The sequence below is a fragment of the Camelus bactrianus genome, chromosome 7 (assembly GCF_048773025.1).
Source record: "Camelus bactrianus isolate YW-2024 breed Bactrian camel chromosome 7, ASM4877302v1, whole genome shotgun sequence".
NCBI lineage: Eukaryota > Metazoa > Chordata > Mammalia > Artiodactyla > Camelidae > Camelus > Camelus bactrianus.
Genome location: NC_133545.1, coordinates 25,400,433 through 25,423,348, shown reverse-complemented (window position 1 = coordinate 25,423,348; position 22,916 = coordinate 25,400,433). Strand labels below are relative to the sequence as shown.

The window sequence follows — 22,916 nt, the reverse complement described above, 5'->3', positions numbered from 1 at the left end:
AGCTGCTTACTTTTTATTTAACAGCATTTACGCTTTTTTACTCTCATGTTGTTTTTCAGGAGTGATCACAGAAGGATGGTCCTCTTTTCTAGTTGTAAGAGTCCTTCAAATATTGGCGAAGCTTCCGAATAAGATTAGTGAACATGCTTAAAACCTAGCGTATAACATTAATACAGCCTCAGGTGTTTTGCTTTGAATTTGTATCAAAAATACTGCTGAACTTTTGCAGAGATAAATGGCTTATATTTTCCCTACAAACCATTAGCAATAGTTCTGATAAAATCAAAGTCTTTTCAGTATCTTAGTCAAAGTGATTTAGTAGGAGCCCTGAAAAGGAAAGAGCCATTCATCAATATCAAAACACAACACCACCACATTAGAAATCACGGCACGTGTGCATGCACAAACATTAGTTACCTGTTTCCTTTTCTGCTAGGCCTAAAACATAAGAGAAGAGAATTTAGGAGAAAAGCAAACTCTACCCAGGTTGCTTACTCACATAAGGAAAAGGACCAACCAAGCAAAGAAAAGGAGTCCACTTTCTATTTCTAAGTTAAAGTTGACTTTGCTCTTGATCTGACCCTGAGCATAAAATAAAGCTTTTTATTTTTTAAGATACAAAAAAAAAGGAGAAGGGAGAAAATGAAAAGCCTAAAAGTCATTCTCATAAGCATGCATTTTTTTTTTTTTGAATGGAGACTGCTCAGCAGTCCTACCCGACTAGAGGTCTAGAATCCTTTTTCTAGAATATTCTCACGCTGGACCCAAGGTAAGAGAGGGGTGACTCCAGAAGGGAAGAGGTGGGAGAGTTCCCTGCTCACTCTCCAGTGGGTACTATTTTAGGCTTTCCTCTACCACAGAGTTGTTTTTATGTGTGATTGAGAAGAAAAACCATTCCTTTCTGATCACCATTGTTAGCATGTAGCTCTGATCAATGAAAAAAGCCCACGGCTATGTACAAATAAAAGAAAGTTCTTCACATGTCTGTATTAAAATGGATTCTATGACTAGAAAATAAATACAGAGATGAAACAAAAGCTACACTGCATATCTTTTCAGTATTGCTGGATAAGGTAACGGTCAAAAATATTAACTGAAATAGTTAAGAACAAAAGGATTCTCATAGTTTTTTTTTAGATACAGTCCATAATATTTGGATAAAATAATATTGTGTTTACTCAGATTGTCCATAACTTTTTTCTCTTTGCCAGAGTTGAAAGGTTTTAAAATGTCTATTTTTAATATCAGATCTTGCAATCCATGCTCACAACACCCAATATTCCCAAAATATGAAAATTGTTTGAATGAGTATTCAAAATGTGAAAACCAATCTGTTTATCTTCCACTTCTCCTAAATGATCTAATATTCAGTGCTTTTGCTTTAACACAACATGATATCATAATTAATGATGTTAAACTGGTAACTAAGGAGGTTTCATGTTGTTACTCTTGTGATATAATATTGGTTGCTATAGTGATGGGATGGCTTTTTTGTTAATCACTCAGGAGGTTGGTTATCACGTGCTTGTTAGAAAGCTTGATCAGATTTGGAAAGAAAAAAAGGATATAACATGGCCAATTTATAATCATCTTTTTCATTGTCCCAATTTTGATGAAACTGTAATAATATCGTCTAATTAATAAATTTGCAATTCATTAAATGCAATTTTAGGTAAAAAGTTACTAAAATTTTTTCCAGTGGATGATTTATTTTTTATTTTTAGAGGTAAGTATTAAACAAGGTAAGCTTTTTCCTCCCTAAGGCAATGGTATATGTATTACACAAGCTACTTTTATGATGATTAAAGAATCTGAGGTCGTTTCTATTACTTTTAATTGTATCAGTCAAAGGATTGTTCAATGAAAGCTGAGATTGTGACTGTCACAAATTTCAATCTATGTATTTCTAAACATTTTAAACTTTAATGAATCAGATGAATAATTATCCTTAATGAATAAAACCCAAAGAAAGAGAAAAAAATGCACAGTCCTCTCAAGAGATCTAATCTTTCAAATGCATCAATATATTGCAAGCAATTAAAAGTTGCAGGAAATTCTATCTGTTCATTTCAGCCTTCATGATAATCAACAAGTTTCCTCTTTCTCTGGGAGATACTGCAGAACCGAAAATAAAATTATGTAATACTACACTGTCACTGATCAGGAAAGAATACACTACCCGTACTTTAAACGTTAGATGTACTTACAGTAATGTCAAAAAATACAACCCATGAAAACACGTTTTGATTTCTTCAAAACTCAAAATAAGAACAAAGGACAACTTAAGCACGAATCCTGGGTCTTTCATTCAAGCAGAGTCCCAGGAGGCATATTAAAGCAATGAATAGGAAAAAGCTCTTCAGTTCACCAGCTGAGATTTTAATGAGACATTTCCCTTTGCCATGGCACAGGTTTGTTCAGGAAAGGAAAGGACTTCTCACAGAAAATGCAGTTAATAGGCATTGCTGGCTCTCACTGCCACTTTGGGCAACTGCTCACTGCACTGACCTTCTATTTTGGCATATTCTGTGAGTCTCGTGTAATTGATCAAGGCAGCTTTCTCAAGACATTTTCTGACCACTTTTTTCACCTCTTCGGCTGGTATGGGAGTGGCAATATCTTTCATTAAAACCTAGAGAGAGAGAGAGAGAGAGAGAGGGAGAGAAATTGCATAAAATACTAAAAACAAATATACAAATTGTCCTAGACCTATTAGTAGGAAAGGGTCCTAGGTAACACTGGAGGAGGCAATCAGTCGGGGCTTCACAACTGGGAAGTAATCTCCCAGTCTGGGCTCTTCCTGTCTAAGCCTCATTTACGCACATCAAAACCTCCCCTATGCCAAGCTACCATTCACTGTGACTGTCACTTTTCCTCCAGGGACCCACAACACCACTCAAGCAGCTGTTTCAGATCAGGATTACAGTCCGTGGAACAAGTAATAAACAAAGTTTATCTTGTATGTCCTTGTTTTAAAAGCTTTAAATCTTTTGAGCAATATATATGAAAACAATAACAAAAATTCCCTTAAAACAAGCAACATGTATGGGCTCTATAAAAATCAAGAACTCTGCCCTCCCTAATTAAACTTTAATCATTGTGATCTGCTGGGGAGGGGGGACTTCTCTGTCTTAGTGAAATGAATGAAGAATCAAATATTAAAATATAAGGAAATATTCTGAAATTAAAAAAAATAAGGGATCACTTTCTGTTGGATTCCTAAATTGTGTTTTTGGATTTTTTCCTTTAAAAAATCCTTCCTCCTTGGCAAGAGGAGAAAACAATTATATCCAAAATTCAAAATATAATGTATTTAAGCACTTTTCTAATGGCTCATTGACAATTGTCCTTAAAACTTTCCTAGTAATAAAACTGCTCACAGTAAGTTTTGATTACACTATTAGTCAAACTCTATTTTCCATATAATTGATGTGGTTTTTCTTGCTCTGCTTACATTCAAATTATACAATCTGTAGCAAAATCTTACTTTTGTAAGTGTTCTTACTATGATCCTGTTAAGTTTTTTACTTCGAAAAAAATACTGAAGGAACATGAAGACATTCATTTCATGCTTCGTTATTTCATTCTCTTTCAATCAGCCTCGGCACTAAAGATTTTATGATTTCAAATTCATTCAATCATTCTACCATTGGTGATCCTTGACAACATATTTTAATTTTGTCAGGCAAGATTTCCTTTTGAAAACAGCAAACTTTACTGCTTAAAAATTTTCTTCCCTCCCTATCAAATTAAATTTTTCTTCATATTCTAGTATGAAAAAATCTTTGACACACTGACATACCTTTGGCCCTTTAATTAGAACTCCACATTAGATTCTTTATAGCCAAAAAAACCTTCTGTTTACAGTGAAAAAAATATAAGCATTAATAGGCACTAGTATTTGTAATGTGATTATAACTAAAATTTAAATATAAGATGAACTTTGTTCCATATGCAGAACCACGAACTTTGCTATTAAGCTTCCCCCGTGGTGCCAAACTTTCAAATAATAGAAATAGCTGTTAAAATTAGAATCTGTCTATTTATTACAGAGATGAGCCCAGGGTAGAAATCAAGCATTATTCCACAGTATTAGAAGCAGGATGCTTCATTTGGAGTGGGGGCGGGGACTGAATTCTCTTTCCTGGCAAAGTGCAGATAAAGGGCTGGCAAGTGCAAAAAGGGAGACACAACCTCTGTTTCATGCCTCCTCCCCATGTTCTTCCAAGGCATCATAAGTATCAAGAATCCACAGGTAGATTTTATTTTATTTTTCAAAGATGTCAGTAAGTACAGAGACATGCAAATGAAGAAATGGCTCTTACCATTTCTCTCTTCGTTCAGCAAGAAACATGCTTAGTGACTATAACTGGAATAAAAGTCACTCTTCATCTTGCCACCTGTCAGTGCAGGGCATGAGGGCATCTCTGCTATTACTAACTCTTCCCTGCCGGGGAGGGGAGGGGAGCTCTGCCACGGAAACCAGCACACACAGAGGCTGCACTTGGTACCCAGGATGGGATGCCGTTCCAAAAGCAAAGCTACCTTTAAGGATTTTATGTCATCAGTGATACCTTAATGGATAGGATGAAATGAAAACTCTGAAAAGTGTGGGTTACATGCAGCTTTTAATATTATACAAATTCTAATAAAACAAAATTATGACAACAGTATTTCTACCACACAATTCACAGTAATCAAGGATAAAAAGGGATATATAGATGAAACCTATCTGTAATCCAAAGATCTCATTTTAGCCAGCCATTCTAGTCTTCATTTCCCCAATTCCTTAAATCACTGAACAATGTCTCCCCTTTTTCATAGAGGTGCAAATAAACAATGCATTATCTGGAATTCCTTGGGCAGATAAATCGACATGAACAAGAAGAGCCTGAAGGCAACAAATCAGGACCAGAATAATCAAATCATGAGATATAGAGGATCCTTTGATATCCTCTTTAATACTGATAAGGAATAGGATTTGTCCACATTACTTAACTGTTAGCTTTCAAATAGCACGTGAATAGTTTTATAGACAGATGAAGATGACGCTTCCCTTTCACACATAATCTGCCACAAAAACAGCAGTGGAGGATATACTTCCATGAACAAATGATTTTTCGCATGGATGTTTACTATTACTTTTTGTATATTTCCGTAATTTTGTGACTTCTATAATCATCAATTTTTGTAATTCCCGAACGCATTCAAAGTAACACATGAGTTGAATTTAAATAAATTCTGAGAGAAATTTAGAATGAAAGAAATGATACATTTGTGAATATTAAATGTTAAACTCTTAGAGGTATGAGAAATATGACAGAATTACCAATAAGTCAGGGAGATAATTAAACACAACTGTAAAGTCTGAAAAACAGATAACTGTACTTAACTGAAATTAAAAAAGGCTATTTCATGAGGGGAAAAAAAGGTGGTACCAAAAAGATACCATAAACTTAGCAAAGGATGACAGTGGTAGGCTTCAAAAAGGCTCTGGAGAGAAAAAGCAGGATATAGAAGAAACTGAACGTAGCAGGAGAAGGTGAGAAATTGAGGAGGGGGGAGGGTATAGCTCAGTGGTAGAGTACGTGCTTAGCATGCACAAGGTCCTGGGTTCAATCCCCAGTACTTCCATTAAAAAAAAAAAAAAGGTAAATAAGCCTAATTACCTTCCCCTGACCCAAAAGAAGAAATTGATGAAATGCAACAGACCCAGAGGACCTCGCACTTGTGAGGAATAAGACAGTCTGCCTAGTTCAATAACTAAAACACACAGCCATCAAGAACGCAAATGGTATTTATAAAGTAATGGTCAAACATACCCTTTCAAGTAATGAAAGTGTGGCTTTTAGTGCACCTTCAGGTCGTCCAAAGGGAAAACAGTATCTTAAAAAGAAAAAAGAGGAACAAAAATGTCAAACATTTAATATCCGAGAATGCTCAGTAATTTCTCTCTTGTATTACTTGGCATTACTGGAGAGGAGTAAAAAGCAGTTCAAAGAGCATCAACCCACCCGGGAACATTCTAACTGCTGGAGTTTATCTGGTCCCATGATTTGAATGTTTTACACAGGGGAGGTGTCAATTGTGACGAAAAAGGTTCTCAAGTTTTGAGAATACGTGTACAGAAATATGGCAATCAAAAAGGAATCTCCAGGGTCCTACAAGTAAAGAGAAACTTCAGATGCATTCCCTAATCATTTCTGCTTGAAGGTGTTCTTGTTCAAGCTCTCTTCTCCCATTTCCTCCTCTATCTGGGTGAGATTTGAGATAGAAGCCCAGCCACAGACATAGGTCCTAGGAAAACAAGTTTCCAGCAACTTCCTTACCTGACGTCTGTCTGTCTGTGCTGGTGTCTAACTCTCCACCGCTCCCACCCCACCCCCATACACAAGCGAACCTTCGGCGGCTCTTGCTGGCAGTCACTTATCCAAAGTACTTTGAGTTCCACGTATCCCTAATAGACACCAACAACTGGAGGGCAGGTTACGGGATGTTCTGAAATCAGGGTCAGAGCTGGGAGGGGGAGTGGGCTCCTCAGACATAACTTGCCACATGGTGGTGACAGGTTTACTGCTCTTTACAAGGGGGTCCCTCTTCAGGTCACTTTCCACTCAGTACAGGATGTCAGGGCCACTTCATCCTGTCGGAGCGCTTTGCTTTATTGAACCAGGTTCAGCAAAGCCTGCCCTCCCTTACCACTGCCCCCGCCCCAAGCCCATGTGCTACAGGCAGCTGGGCTGTCGCTGGACTGACTTTTAGCTCTTAGAAATCTTTTAAACTAAAACCTTGAAAAGTCTGCTTATTTCTGTCTTTTGCCATTACCCAAGGACTTAGCAGACATATTTTCTAAGACATAATGAACAAGGAAATTTTTTTTCACACAGTAACTTGAAGAGGTTTCCCTAAAAAAGCACAGATATAAAATGTATTTAAGCTCAAATTGTTCTACAGGACCACATTGTAAAGAGACAGAGAGAGAAAGACTATTTCCTCACAAAGCAGTAGTTGAATTCATATTCGGATTAGGTTTTAGTTTTGTGATACTTTCATTTGTATCAAAGAAATGCAATTAAGTGTCACATAAATCTAGTCACTCAGACTTTTATTCTGAATACTGTTTATCAATTCATTTAAAAAAATTACAAATATCATTTCATGTTAAAAATGTCCTTCACTTAATCCTGCCTCTATTCTCTTACCCTCCCCAAAGCCCACACATAAAAAAAACCAGGACCAATTTATTTTGATAGTTTTCCTGTGCAGTGATGCTCTTCAGAGCATTGGCAAATTAGTAAAGTAACTTTAATCATTTTGTATACCATAAACGTTAATCCACATTTAAATAAAACACAAATTGGTTTCTTGTAGTCCCCTCCCCCTGCTTAAATCTTTTCAGTGTATTTGCATAATCCACCCACTGTCTTTCCTATTGTTTATTTCCATTAACCTGTGGGTGACGCGTTTTATGAATGGAATGTTACTGATCCCCAGATTACATTTAGCATTTCAGGGCGCTGAGGTCCCACTGGGTATGTTCTGCATTAGCATTAGCTGCCCGTGATGTGTAAATAATTCAGCACATTTACAGAGTACAAGTAATCCTGAGTCAATAAAGTACAGAAAATAACTACACAGAAGCTTAATTAATCTTCACAAAACAAGCTTTAAAAGAAGGGAATCATTTTGTCCTGCTTTTCAGGGTAAATATTTTGGGTTTTTACCACTTGGCCACCTTGGTAATAGCTGAGTAAAGTGGAAAGCATTCACTGATCAAATAAAATTCAACCAAGTTTAATGCCCAATCTGAATAAATTAAAATCACCCTGATTTTCACTTTAGTAAATTAATTACACAGATAAATGAGCCTGTATAGACCTGTCCAATGATTAAACTCCTTCTCTTCTTTATATTTTAAAGTTGTAAATACAGTATCTATTTTTATTAAAGTTATATATACACATAGTCTAAGAAGAAACTGTTCGTAAGGGAATTTTTATGAAAAACATAAGTCCTTTATGTCAGTTCCACAACACCTTCCCAAGTAATTTCTCTTGAAAAAAAAAAGTTTAAACTTTTATCTGATTCTTTTGGTATTTAAATGTCATATCCATAACCTACATGCTAATATTTCAAATTCTTGATTTTCCAGCTTTAGACATTATCTTACTAACTTCCTGTTATGGAAGGAAAGTACTTAGCTTTAAAAAAAAAAGATTTAGAGATGGAAGTGACATACAATGAATTGCGCATATTTAAAGTGTATGACTTGATAGGTTTTGACAACTGTATACAATCAATGTCATATACATATTCATGACCCCCAAATATTTCCTTCCCATCCCTGGGACCCAGGCAACTGCTGACTTCCTTTCTGTCATTTAGATTCGTTTGTATTTGCCATAATTTCATGTAAGAGGAGTCACACAGTATGATCTTTTTTGGGACCGATTTCTCCCACTCAGCATAGCTGTTTTGATATTCATTCATGCTACTGCAATGTATCAACAGTTCATTCCTTTTCATTGCTCAGAAGTATTCCCATACAATTTTTTATACATTCCTTGTTGATGTCATCTGTCTTGTTTTCATACTTTGACTGTTATGAATAACACTAGTATGAATATTCATATTCACGTCTCTGTGTGGACATACGCTTTCATGTCTCTTCGAGAATAACCTAAGAGTGGACTACATTGGGTTTTTAAATTTTTAAAAACTACAAACTCTTTTACCAAGTGAGTTGTACCGTTTTACATTTCTATGAACAGTATCAGCAGAAGTCCAGTTTCACATCCATGCCAAATCTGTTCGTTTGGTGTTACTCTTTAAAGTTTAGCTACACAGACAGGTAGTAGCAGTACCTCACTGTGGTTTTAGTTTGTATTTCCTTATAGAGTAATGAGGTTGAGCATCTTCTCATATATGCCTTTTCACCATCTTATATCTTTAATGAAATATCTGTCAAAAAGTTTTAATCGGGCTGTTTCATTTCTTATTAAGTTTTAAGAGTTATTTATACATTCTACATAGAAGTCTTTCGTGGGATATGTATTGCACAAATATTTTCTTCCATTCTGATATTTATTATTAACGTCTTTGGAAGATCAAAAGTTCTTAATGTTGATGAAGTTCAAAGTAACATTTTTCCATTTATGAATCAGGATTTTGGTGTTTTATTTAAGCATCTTTGCTTAGTCCAAAAAAACACTGATTTTCTGTTTTCCAGATGTATCCATTTTGGGTTAGGTTTTGAATCAAGTGTGAGGTGTGGATCTGGGTGAATATTTTACATTTGGATATCCAGTAGTTCCAGCACTATTTTGTTGAATAAAATATACTTTACAAATTGTCTGTACATTTGTTGAAAATCAATTGACCACAGGTATGTGAGTCTATTACTGGACTTTCTATACTACACTACCAAGATAGTCTTGCCTTGTTTTTGATCTTAGGTAGAAAATGTCTAGTCTTTCATTATTAAATACGATGTTAGTTGTCGGTTTTCCACGATGCCCTTAACAGGCTGAATATATGACATGTGGCAATACTGTTGTTTACTAATTCTATCTTCTGTGCCATTTTCACTTTTGCTTGTTCACATTCTCTTCATTGGTCATATTTTACTATTTCTTCGTATCCCTAGATATTTTTGACTGAAAGCTAGACATTGCTATTGTACCTTATTGGTGGCTGAGTACTTTTGTATTCCTTTAAATATTCTTGAACTTTGTTTTGGAATGCAGTTAAATTACTTGGACACAGTTTGACTCATATGAATCTTGGTTTTAAGCTTCATTAGGAGAGACCATGACAGGGCTTATTCTTGGGCTAAATTTTTTCTTCTACTGAGGCAAAACCCTCTGTGTATTCTACCTGATGCTCAAGAATTAGAAGGTTTCCACTCTGGATAGTGGAAACTAAAACTACTCCCAGCCCTGTGCTAGCTTTGGGGACATTTCCCCCTGTAATCCTTTCACACAGTTCTTTGTTCTTAGTTTCTTCACATCCATTCACAGATCAGTAATTAGCTAAAGACTCCGGGGGACCCTCAGCAAATACTTGTAGGTCTCTCTGAGCTCTCTCTTCTTTAGAACTTTGACCTGACAATTCTGGCTACCTTACTCTCCCTGGGCTCCCAGTTCTGTCTCCTTTAAGCCAGGTGTCCACTGGGATCCACCCAGATTCCTCTTCCCTGGACCATGGTCTGGAAACGCTGTTCTGGCAGTAAGCAGGGGTAATTAAAGGGCTTATTCATTCGTTTCCCATCTCTCAAGACTCACGGCTATTCATTGTCTCACGTTTAACATCTTGAAAAGCATTTTTCCCGCATATTTTGTCTTAAAAAATTATTTCACGTGGGAGATAAATATCATCCCAATACTCCATCTTGGACATAAGGTGCTTTTTTTTTGAAGACCACTTTCCTCCACCCTAAACATAATTTTGGTTCCAGCCACCCTTTCATTGCAGTGACTTTTGGAGGTTAAACCTAAATTCAGTATCTACATTAATTATGTCAATATCTTAGATAATTGAGACACAGTTCTTACTTTGACTACCTTCTATGTGTCACTATTTTGTTTATGATTAATATGTGTCTTTGTTTTAATTTCTTTTTATATACTTGATCTAGTACAGCTCCAAGCTCTAACACAACTAATACAATTGCAAATTCCAAGTGGGTAAAACATGCTCAAATATCTCAGTGTTTTATCAGTTTGGTCTACTTGAATTTTCTGACTGCTCTGGTCAGAACTGTTTCCTCTCTAGGTTCAGTCACCACTTTGGGGTCTCTATTAACCACCTTTACTAACCACTATGAAGAACCTCTTTCATGTTGACTTCCTGTTGCAGGGATCTTAACTCTCCCTCTTTCTTTGTTTTCCCCTTTGTCTTGGAAAACTGCATTTTCCAAAAAGGGAATATGGGAAGCACATCTTTTGATGTCTAGCTTAATAGACACATTTACTAGCACAGTATTCTAGGCTGGAAATCATCTTTCCTCAAAACTGTGAAGTCACTGATGCACGGTTTTCTGGGGATCAGTACTGTTCCTCATATTGAAATAAAAGTTGCAGAAGAAAAGTATCTCTTTTAAAATTTTGTTCACTGCCTGACACATAGTAAGCACTTAATAAGTTACTGTAGAATAAATAAATGTTGAGAAGCCATTATGATTCTTTGTACTTCTAGATCTTCTCTTTTATCTCCAAGATTGTGAAAATTCATAAAAATGCACTCTGAGTATCTTTTTTAATCCACTGTGTGTGGTACCCAAAGGACTCATTTAATCTGAACACTTATGTCCTTTAATTCTGGAAAATTACTTTGAATATCTTTATTGATAATTTCCTACCTTAAACCTTAACTGTGTCTGGGATTTATATTATTCATAATGATGAAATTCCTAAGCAGATCCTTCATTTTTCCTATCCTTGTACAGTTGCCCCTCAGTATCCATGGGGGATGGGTTCCTGGACCCCCACAGATACTAAAATCCACAGATACTCAAGTCCCTTATATAAAATAGTGTAGTACTGGTGACCCTGTATATCTGCAGATTCAACCCATCCCACTTGATCTGGCAGGGGATGTGGAACCTAAGGAAATGAAGGGCCAACTTTACTCGTATTTTTCCATCTGTTCAACTCCCTGCCCCCTACTTTCTGGAAGGTTTCAGTAACTTAATCTTTCGACAGTGTGTATGTAGTTGCGTGTCATTTGCATCAATTTCTAAGAGCTATTATTTGTTCCCTAAGGTTTTTTTTCTTTTTCTTTTTTAAACACATCTTGTTTTTGTTTTATAGATGCTCTATCTTCTCAAACCTTCCCAAGCATATCAGTAATAGATTCCCACCACCTCTTCCACCATTTCCTTCTTTCCATATAATTTTTATTTTTTCCCCAAGTTCCTTTTTTGGTATTACTTGCCGCCCACAGTAAGTGCTTTCCTCATACATCTGATGGCTTCACCTTGGCTGTCTGATCATTTTCAAAAGCGAGTTATTAAAAAACTAAATGGAAGCTATACGCGTCTAAGTGGGTATGTGCACACTCTGGTCTTGGCTGAAGGGGAGTGTAGCTGGGCTACTTCACCAGGTGTCTTTACTGCCCACAGCTTTAGGTCTTTTCTCTTGGGCTAGTCAGAGTCCCAGGGGAAGACACTTCTACTAAGCAAGGAAGGTACAAGCCTGCCTGCCTGCCAGCGTTTTGGGTGTCAAGTGTGTGAGCTGGAAGAAGCCTGTGCTTCTCAGATTTCAGAATAAACATTTTTTGAATCACCCTGTTTCTGCATATAATCCCTAACTCCAACTGTGCTGATGATTCCTCCCCTCCTCCATCTCAGTCCAGGTACCCTCTGATTTTACCTTCCCCAGGGAATAAACCTGCAGTGCTCTGCCAGGAAGGGGGATGGGGAGGGGCCGCAGCCTGGCAGCTGAGTTGGAAGAGAGATCTAGGGACTCTCAGTGCGTTTTAAGTAGATTTACTTACAAATCGTCCTTCACTCTTAATTTCCAGAAAGGCTTACAACTGGCAATTCCTAAACATTCTGGTGATTTATGACATCAATCAGATTGCTTCTCTGTTTTCCTCACTGCCAGCTTATGATCCAGTTTTTCCTGGGTGGCTAAATTAGAAGCCATCCATTCACCTGACTTCCACATTTTTTACTTATTTTTTTCTATTTTTTTCTCCTCTCTAATCCTTGTTGTCCTTGTGCATTTATGTCTTTAGAAAAATACTGTTCTGCTGTTTGTTTAGGTCCCGTGAGGAAGTCTTTAGCCAGAAGTTCCTGATTTATTTTTAATTTAGTTTGCCTTATGACTCTATCTGTGTCTTTGAAATCCATTTCTGAAATACAGTTGGGCCTGAATAAATAAATTTCTATACAAGAGTTATTAATAGGAATCTCTTTACTTCTTTAGTATGAATTGAGAAGTAATTTATGTTCTTTCTAAATTTTAACATAAGTGGCTAAGGAAGATCATTTGGCAGAATCCTAATGAAAATCTGCACGGACAATTTAAAAATTTTTCTAAGTTTGCCTATATGGATACCTCAAATTTCCTCTATTTTACTTTAATCCCATTTCTTCTTATCCAGTTTTCTATGGACTCAGGAGAAACAAACCTGGTAAAATTTCTACAAACTCTGTAAACATCAGAAGAAAATATAAAAGCCAGCCCCAAAAGTCTAGACCAGTTTATTTTAGTTTGTATCTTTAGTTCATCAAAGAAATAAAACGAAAAAGAATTCTAGAGTACATCTTTACTGAAATTATTAAGAGAACTAGAGAGACAAAACTGGAAGAGAGGGGAATACACTATAATACAATAAATGATGTGGACAACCCTGCCTCTGCTGTGTAGCTGGGAGCACTGTGGGGGGCGGAGCCCCCGGGATGACTCTGGCTAGGCTAACACTCGGTCATGGCGGTCCCTCTGCTTGTCAGTGACTGAGGATCTAGTGCCTGGGCTTCCTGTGGCCCCTGGGTTCGGTTCAGGACTGGGTCTGTGACCTATTTAGGGCAACTGAGATATGAGGGGTAGTTCGCTAGGATCTTCTATAGAAATGTTACATCTTAAAAGAGAGAATCACAGAAAGAGATGGCTTTTACTCCGTCCCCTCACCATGCTGGCGTGTATGGATGTGAGGCCAAGGAAATCTATGGTCCTGCTACCAACCTGGGGGTAAAGCCATCCCATGAAGAAGGAGAGGCATGTGAGAATCACAAAGAAATGGAGCTCTGGCTCCTAAATTCAGCCTGTCTTGAAGTTCACCCTACCTGAGACCTGCGTGTAAGTGAACATGCACATTTATTTGTTTGAACCAGTTTGAGGTAGGATTTTGCTACTGGCAGATGAAAGCACGGCTACAAACAACCATGGAGACATACAGTTACTGCCGTAGGGATTCAATAGAATTATGAGCTCTGTCTCAATAATGTCAAAATCAGGAAAACTATGTGTTGATTTTCATTAAACGACATACACAGCAAACTGAAGGATCTCTGCACAACCTAAAAGACAGTATTCTTAATGGCAAACGCAGAAACATCTGCTGTAAACGTAAGTCTTCATGTTTTCATTTTGTTTATAAACTAAAAATAAAATAAAATAACAAACACAAAAACAAAAACCCCAAACCCAGAATTCAACTCTGTCACGTTATTGAGAATAGTGTATCCTAATGTGAATCTATTAGCCTTTTGGGCAGAATAAATTCTCCAATGTGAGACTGTTCTGTGAACGGCATTTCTAAACCCAGCACTAAATGACTGCCCCCTTGCCCAGGTGTCATGATAAAGAACATCCCCCCTCATTCACTTGCCTTAAGGGTGTGGTACCAGCCCCAGTTAAATAATTAAGGCAGGGAAACGGATGCATAGCATATCTTATGAGAATTTCTTCCTTCAGGACCATTTTAAAATCACAGAGTCTAAGCTTTTTCATATTACCAATAAGGAAACTGAGGCCCAGAGCAGCCATACACTGTTCACATGGCTAAATAACAGTGTTTTCAAAGTGCTAAGGGGGAATATTAATTGAATTTATTTTTCCTTAAGTTCACGAGATGATTCCAAATCACACACCTGCAACATGACAGACATGCTATAAGATACGACACACTGACATCGAAAAATTTTATAGGCTCTGAGGATGAGAGTGACAGAAAAAAGGGCATGTTTCTGTTTTTAACCATTAGGTTCTATTAAGCTAACTACAATCAGGGAAAAAAGAATATTATCAAGATATTCATCCTTCACCCTGCAAATGTTTCTTACTTTCAATACTTAATTTTTCTGAGCAAGAAACTGTGCTAGACACACTGTGGTCCTTGTTCTCACAGAATGTAAGTAAAGGGATAACTAACGACTTAAGACATTTGTATCATTTCTCTGTGAGAGGTGAGTAGGGCTGATACAGATGATAAACACTCAAAGACTTCAGCTTTTCCACTTTTTGTTGGAATAACTGAGAAAGGCTCCACTGTGAAGGTGGGACTTTAGAGTTTCCTTGCCCGGCGATAGAGAAGGGGAGGAACTGTCACCAGAGCTGGGGGAAGAGGCTACATGGGGATGGGAAACACACAGGGTGAGCGAGAGGTTCAGTGGGGTGAATATTGTAGGGGGGTGGGACCTAGTGGGATGGATACTGTAGGGGGGTGGGACTAGAGGGATGGATGTTGTAGGGGGCGGGACCTAGTGGGATGGATATTGTAGGGACGTGGGACCTAGTGGGATGGATACTGCAGGGGGGCGGGACTAGTGGGATGGATATTATAGGGGAGCGGGACCTACCTAGTGAGTCATGGAAACTGACTGAGAAGCAGACCACAGGCTCAGGAATGTAGATCATACCCTATAGGCAATGGAGAAGCCACCGGTAGTTCGTGAGCAGTAGCAGGAAGACTTGATAAACATTTGCAGGGGTATTAGAGGATGGAGTGAATTAAGAAGCAAATATTTGTATCAATGGAGCATATACCTGAAATGGCTTATCTGATTCTCTAAAAGGGAAGACAGCCTTTCCTTTATCTCCTCAAATCTCTCTTTTTCTTCCATTGAAACAGTTCCGATTCCATCAGGCCTGGAACAAAAAAAAATCAGAATCGGTAATTTAAAGTGATAGGACATTTACGTTTATATATTTTACATCTTTCTATTTCCCTGGAAAAAAAAGCCAAATAATTAAGGAAAATGCCTGTCAGTCCACAGTATACATATTACTTGTGTCTACGGTGTACATTTATTGGAGATATTTTGTAGCCACTTGCTTCATATTTTGACCTGGAATAAATGGAAGAAAATTATTTTCTTTTTGACAAGCTTCAAGGTAAAGGGTTACAATAAATATTTTCCATATCTACAGAAAACAATGACTAGTCGTTGAGAATGTCAGTGAAGTGCCTTACAGTGATACCAAACATGTGACCAATTAAATATCCTGAATGGAAATATTATAAAAAATATGCTGAATGTAAGCTACAATGTCTTAACTGCTTCCCTTCCAAATAAAAATTAAGCTAATGTGAAATTGGAGATTTAATTTTCATTGTTGTAAGGAATAGAAATTTTGAATACACGTAGTGGTTTACTGCTCTTTTTTGGTTTGTTTAAATATAAATCAAATATAAATATTTGAATAAACATACAGAGAAGAAAGACCAGCTATTGCTTCAAGAGTTTTGTGTTAAACCAAATATGCTTATGAAATAAAGGCTAATTTTCATTAGGATTTTTAAAAGTAGCAACAGCGACCGAAAAGATATCTTCTTTTACTAAGATTAGGATTGAAAATATAAAATAAGTCTAATAGCTGGGATTCAGAATTTATTCACTATCAATTTAAGTATTTGGTGGTATAGCAGTCATCTAAAATTTTGAATATATGAATTTTAACTGTCCTTGTTAAAACAGAGAAAAAGATATATTAAAACTCATATTCACTTTAAATATATTTCAACAAAATGAATCCTCTGTATTTCTTAATACCAATTATTTCTTCTCCTATTATTTTTCTGAATATTATAATTTAATTCTCAAAGACATCTTTGAACTTGCTAATTTTTAATGTTCATGTATAAAACAGGTAGAAATGAGGGTTATTAAAAAATGGATACTTAAAATAACTTTCCCAACAAGATTTGCTGTTCCCACTGTTTTTCACACAGACATCTATACATATGTATGTGTGTGTTTGATGCTTGTAAACTAGTCAATTAGGGTAAAAGCAATTAATTTTAAAGTTATACCTGAATCATGCTGACATAAAAACCTTTTATTCATATCAAAGCATCATTTTCTCCCAGAAAAAAAAGTATCATTTAAGTCTGAGAATTTTTTTTTCTAATTAGAGTCAATAATTTATTATGCCAAAAAATTGCATGCTGTTTGAATTTATGCTTTGAAAATATTATTTACAATTATACATCATTCTGACCCATCAAAATACAGTTTGAATGTTGACTGCAGAAAAACTAATGGCAAAACATTGGTCTTTCAAGTATTTTTAGGGAGGAGAAAAGAAAGTCTGGTTTTAAATTATGAAACAATGAACTAAGAGCTAACCCTTATGTTTTATAATAATTTAATAATGGATTTTTTTTCACATACTACTTCAGAGTCAATTCCTATTGAGCAAATAATAGCACAGAACCCAGACTGTAACCTAAGGATAACTACTGTCAATGATCACAAAAGTGAGATTGGAGAGTTCTAAACAAATCATTAATTTGGGAATTTGGGCATTTAGGCAAAAACTATAACTACATTACATTATTACACAGACAGCCTAAAAGGCCACACCGCAAACTTGCAGGTGGTTATTTCACTAAATACACCTATGAAAACTTGATGAAAAAGAGCAAAGAACTTATCTTTATTGTTCTGACGACTGACATGTTCCTTTGGCCTTGCTCTCTGACAGGTGCCGTGTGGTTGTATTTGAGCAAATTTTACTGTTAGTTTTCAACTGTCAAAGGAGACTGTAATCCTCAGTGATAAGTACACCATCCTGTCATATTAAACTTCACTGGGACACATTGCCTGCGTGACTGAATGGAGCCAGGGGTTCAGGCGATGAAGACTGAGACAAATTAGTCAGAGGAATGTCCCCCATGTCAACTTCACTAAGATGAAGACTATTATATGCAGTGAAGGGCCATCATTTTATCGAGCTTATTACTAAATTAGGCTACACATCTTACAGGTTAAATACCTTTCATATTTTGTCTTGCCCTTATTCACATGTTCTTATTTTAGTGGGTGTATCAGACTATGCACTAAATATCAGGCATATGAAGTGGCCTTCTATATCTAAATTATCGGGAATAAAAGGTAACTTTGCGGCAGTCAACCCTAAAAGCAACAGCTCCTTCTAAAATTATTCTTCCCAATAAACGCAAACACTTCCTGTGTCATCAAAATCTTCTTGTCACGGTGGTTATTAAAACAAACGTAGCAATTTTCAAAGACAAAAATATAAAATGTGCCTGGTACTGCGCTGTTTCATAGGCATAACACCATAGGATGCTCACAGCAATCCTTTCTCTAGTCCCCAAGAGAGGAGGCTGTTGAGGCTCAGGGAGGTTAGGTGACTTCCCCAAAGTCACACAGCTCTTAAGGACAGAAGCCTGAACTCAAATCTAGGTCTCTTGCATTCCACATCTGGGGCTCTTGGTGCCCATGCCTTACTGTCTTTCCTCTATGTTTTAACAGGAAATAAAGAGCAATTTAAAAAAACCCTATTAAAAATATGGAAGCTATATTTGAGATACAACAAAGGTGGAACTATTTTAAATATATTTATTTGTATCAGACATTTTCTATATTGCTTGAATAAAGCAGAGAGCTAAAATAGCAATACAATTTAAAATATCTACCACTGGATCAGTGATTCAGTTAAAAAAGACCTTAACAAAGGACACCCTAAAATTTGCTCTTTCATACACTGATCATATACACTTGCAGAAACCTGGAGAGATATTTAAACCAGTTAAATTTTATGAACGTGTATCTAGTAGACTCAGGGTAATAGAGTTTAAAATATTAACTATAAATAAAATAAAATAACTGAACTTTATAAGCTGTAGCCTCTTTGGTCTCACTCCTCTAGTCTTTTCTTTGTCAGAGTATTGGTTGCACACTACTGTGAACCATCTTCAAGCATAAGTCATATCCCTGTAATGGCAACACTCACTGTAAAAGCCAAAGTCCACTCTGATCTCCTCTACGCCCTCACAGCAAGTCCCTCCACTCTAGCCATGCTGGCATCCTATCTAGTCCTCAAATACAGGAAGCATGCTCTGCCTCAGGGCCTTTGCATATGCTGCTTCCACTGCCTGGTAGCCTTCCCTGGGCACACACATGGCTTTCTCACTCATTTCCTTCTCATCCCTGCCAACACGACTCAGGATTAGCAAGGCTATCTCTAACTACCCCGTGTAAAAGTGTAATCTCCTGTTCCCACAGCCCTCTTTATTGCTTTCCACTGCACATACTGCCATCAGCCAACATGTGATATGTTTATTTGTTTATTGTCTGTCTTCTTGGTGCTGTACCTCAGTGCCTAGAATTGTAGCTGGCAATAAATGCTAAAGAGATGAATGAGTGGTATATAGAATATAAAAATATCAGATATGTAAGATTATAAAAATTCATGACTTAGTAATATCACTAATCTTTTTATTATTGTTAGTATTAATATAGCATAAATTCTTTGGAATGTTTTTATTATATAACAGTAGGGAAAAAGGGAAATTTTTTGAAAAGCAAACAGTAGCAGGAATTATAGTTAAGAATTCTGGGTAAAAATATCTCTAACAAAAGTCAGTGTGTATTTATTTACACTTAGAAGAAAATTTTTAGTGTTTATCTGCCATTTTAATTATTAGTGAAATAAATTGCTTTACATCTCAAGAATACAATTTTTTTCCCAAGATAATAAAAAAAAAGCATAATGCCTCTCTGATAAAAAGATGATGTTAAAATGTAGTTATTTAAAATTATAACAAAGCAGACTAGTTTTCTGATTGGAATGTTAACTGGGGTTTAACTCTATGCCTAATAATTAAATATTAAAGTGCTTCCAATGAGAAGGAAGGGTATGCTCATGTGCAAATGTTAATATTTTCATTTTTTGCTGAGGCCTGTAGTTTCGAACTTACACGATTTTAATAAGAGTGTTCTGTGGAATAATTTGATTGATCGATTGATTGATTGGTGGGGGAGGGAGGTAATTAGGTCTATTTATTTATTTACTTTTTTTTTGGAGGAGGTTCTGGGGAACCCAGGACCTCGTGCATGCTAAGCATGCGCTCTACCACTTTGAGCTATATCCTCCCCCATGAAATAATTTTAACATATGAACAAAGTATAAAACACAGTTCCATAGTATGCTTCTTTTAAGTATGGGATACCGTCAAATGAATTATGACGTAGAACTTACTTCTGGTATTCCATAATAAGCAACTAAACACCATGTGCAGTTGTGCCTGTGTTAACTGTACCTGAAAGACTCCTAAAAAAACAGAATTGGACGAGAGAACTTTGTGCCGCTGATGTTTGCCTAATAGACTAATCTTACATCTGCCTACAGGTCATGTTCTGTTTTCACAGAAACCATCATGCGTGTGCACATATATGCGCACACACACACACACACACAGTATTTTTTCTGAAAAGCAGATTCATCCAAAAAATAGTTCCTATACCTATTAAGGCCTGTACAAATTAATTTCACCCAATTTCCCCACAAACTAAAGGCCTTTATGATTTGTGCTTTTCATCAATCTGGCAGATTAGGCATTTTAAAGCAAACAGTTCCTTCCTGTATATCTGACATCTTGTCATGATTACTGATTCCTTCCACAAGAAGTGCCACAGACGCTCCAAAGCGAGAAGGGTGTTTTGGAAAGACAGCTCCGGAACCAGAGGGATACACAGTACTACCAATCCATTGTCTATGATCTCTGATGGCTTTGGGGGCAGTTCAGGTAATAAGTTTGCTTCTCTGAAGGCAAAGGATGATTGCATTATATTTCAAGAAAGATCTGAGAGGAAGAGAGCGTACAATTGGGCTGCAGAGTCAGGTATTTGAGAAAATATCAATGAGGGAATCTGCCTAAATGTTCAGCTATGGACTAACCTCGTGGCTTCACCTCCCTGGTTGAATGGTATATAGTTCACATATTTTGTAGCCCTTTTTTTCAGTATAATACAACATTTCAGAGGCCTGTGAGAGCAATACAGGCTAATTTTGGCATGTTCAATATCCATTTCATTTGGGTGAATCTGAGCAAGAATAACCGACTGGCTGTCAATGTATTTTAAGGAACAATGGTTCTGTGACACACTCATCAAAAAGGGTGAAATGGCTCATGCATTTTTTTGAACAACACAAACATGAGACCTTGTTGGAGGTCATAGTATGACCATGACATCTGAGAAGGCTGACAGTAAAAGAAATCTGTTTATTTTTTAAAAATAGTACATAACAGAATTACTTAGTCATGGGATCTCCCCACAATCCCCACTTAAAAAGCCCCATTTAGTGCCACAAGTATATATTCTATTACTTAGTGAAAACTCTAACATCTTCTGTGGTTATTATCTCAGTCGTTTTTATCATCGGGACAGCTTCTAGAGACTCGAAGGATAAATGTGCCCTTAGCTTTATAATCCCTGGGAGTCGACACAGTGTCTGGTACAGAGCCCGCAGGAAGTTTGTGGGTTGAGTAAACACACCAGGAGTTACCATTGTATGGAAAACTCTGGTGAACTGATGGGAAAGATTTCATCACCCCCTCCCTCCCCAGCTCTTCAGGGAAGTTCGCTTGTCCTGGCAGTTTGGTGGTTTGCGGTACAAGGTATTTTGCAACCATCGAGTGGGCAAATGACAAAGTTTGTGGTGCTTTTGAGTTTCTTACGGGCTTCCTTTCACCTGCCCCCTCTGACAAGGAGCACAGGACATCTGAGCTTCCTCCAGAGAGAAAGCGAAGGGGAACGACTCCTGGAGGGCAGGATTTCTGAACTGTCAGCCCTGCCTGCAGCACAGCAGGTACAAGTCAGTTTGCGCTTCGTGCATTTCCCACCAATACCCATTTGCGAACAGAATAAAAAAAAAAAAGAGGAAGACACAGCATGAGAGTAAGAAATGATAAAAGATGAGGGAGAAAACAGTAATCTCTCATTTTCATTCCCTAACCTGTAATACCTCCTATTGTTTCAAACAAAATGATATATCGTTTGGATGGTCATATAGTACATAATCAGTGTCCTTCTGTTTCCCCTGAAATTTTAGATATTCCAAAAATGAAATTAATTCTACCTCTATACGTTTGTTGAAAAAGGAGAAACAGATGTTCTATGAGAAACATCTTGGAAATGAAATTTACAAATCATATTCTTTTCTTTTACCAAACCCTCCCCCCTCTTAATACTTCCCATATTTGAATTTCCTATTGAATTCTATCTTCTTTGGAGGTTTTAGACACTTCTACAAAAAAAAAGCAGGAATCTGACACTATGAAGGTATGTGATCTTGTGACTTAGTTTTTGTGGTTAAGCAGTGATGGACAGACAGGTCAAGGGCATTTATCAAGGTGTTTGGTAACTGGCCTCTCCTGGAACCAAACTAAAATCACTCCCCCACACAATTCTAGAATTCAAGAAAAATAAAATATTGAGAGGATTTTTAAAATTAAAGTAAAGAAGATTAAGGTTGATAAGTGTTCTGTGATACAATATTACATCTACCCGATACCTATTGTTATTATTTTTAAAAAATAACTTTTGTAAAAGAAAAATTAAAGGACTATATACACATCAAAATTTGGGAGAAGAATTCAGAAAAACACAAAGACAAAAAATTTTCTTAAATGCCCCAATCAGAATTAACTGGTAATACCATTTTGTAAATATAACTCCAGTCTTCTTTCTATAAATCTATACATCTATTGCATATTCTGATTTATAATTTGATTCTTTTAATGAAGTGTAAACAATTTCTCAATCACTTAAATAATCTAATTATATGCTTTTTAACAGAATTATGATATTTCATCAGGTGGATGTACCATAATCTATTAACCCAATATTCCATTAGTAGAAATTTAGACTTTTTCCCTCTATTTTTTTCTACCATAAATAACTGCTGTAATAAGTAACCTTGCACTATGTATTTGATTGTTTCCTTGGGATAAATTCCTGAAAGTATGTTGCTAGGTTAAATGGTGCTTTGAACTGTACTGTTTCCCTAAAAATTCATATGTTGAAGTCCCAAACCCCAGAATTACTATAGTTGGAGATAGGGCTTTTAGGAAGTAATTAAGTTTAAATGAGGTCATAAGGCTGGGACACCAATCGGGTTGGACTGGTAGCTTTATTAGAAGAGGAAGAGTGAGATCCCTTT

At 36.6% G+C, this 22,916-nt stretch overlaps 1 protein-coding gene across 6 annotated transcripts in view; it reads right to left on the bottom strand.

Moving 5' to 3' along the window:
- The window catches only part of CADPS2 (calcium dependent secretion activator 2), a 449,680-nt gene that overhangs the window by 99,171 nt on the left and 327,593 nt on the right, over positions 1 to 22,916 (bottom strand). For 5 of the 6 annotated variants that reach the window (XM_074367152.1, XM_074367154.1, XM_074367149.1 and 2 more), the window contains exons 14-17: positions 15,492 to 15,593; positions 5,823 to 5,886; positions 2,509 to 2,632; positions 418 to 438 (exon numbers count right to left, since the gene is read on the bottom strand). In XM_074367152.1, the coding sequence (XP_074223253.1) occupies positions 418 to 438; positions 2,509 to 2,632; positions 5,823 to 5,886; positions 15,492 to 15,593 (311 nt within the window). The remainder of the gene's footprint in view (positions 1 to 417; positions 439 to 2,508; positions 2,633 to 5,822; positions 5,887 to 15,491; positions 15,594 to 22,916) is intronic. The other variant, XM_074367151.1, reaches the window with a different exon arrangement.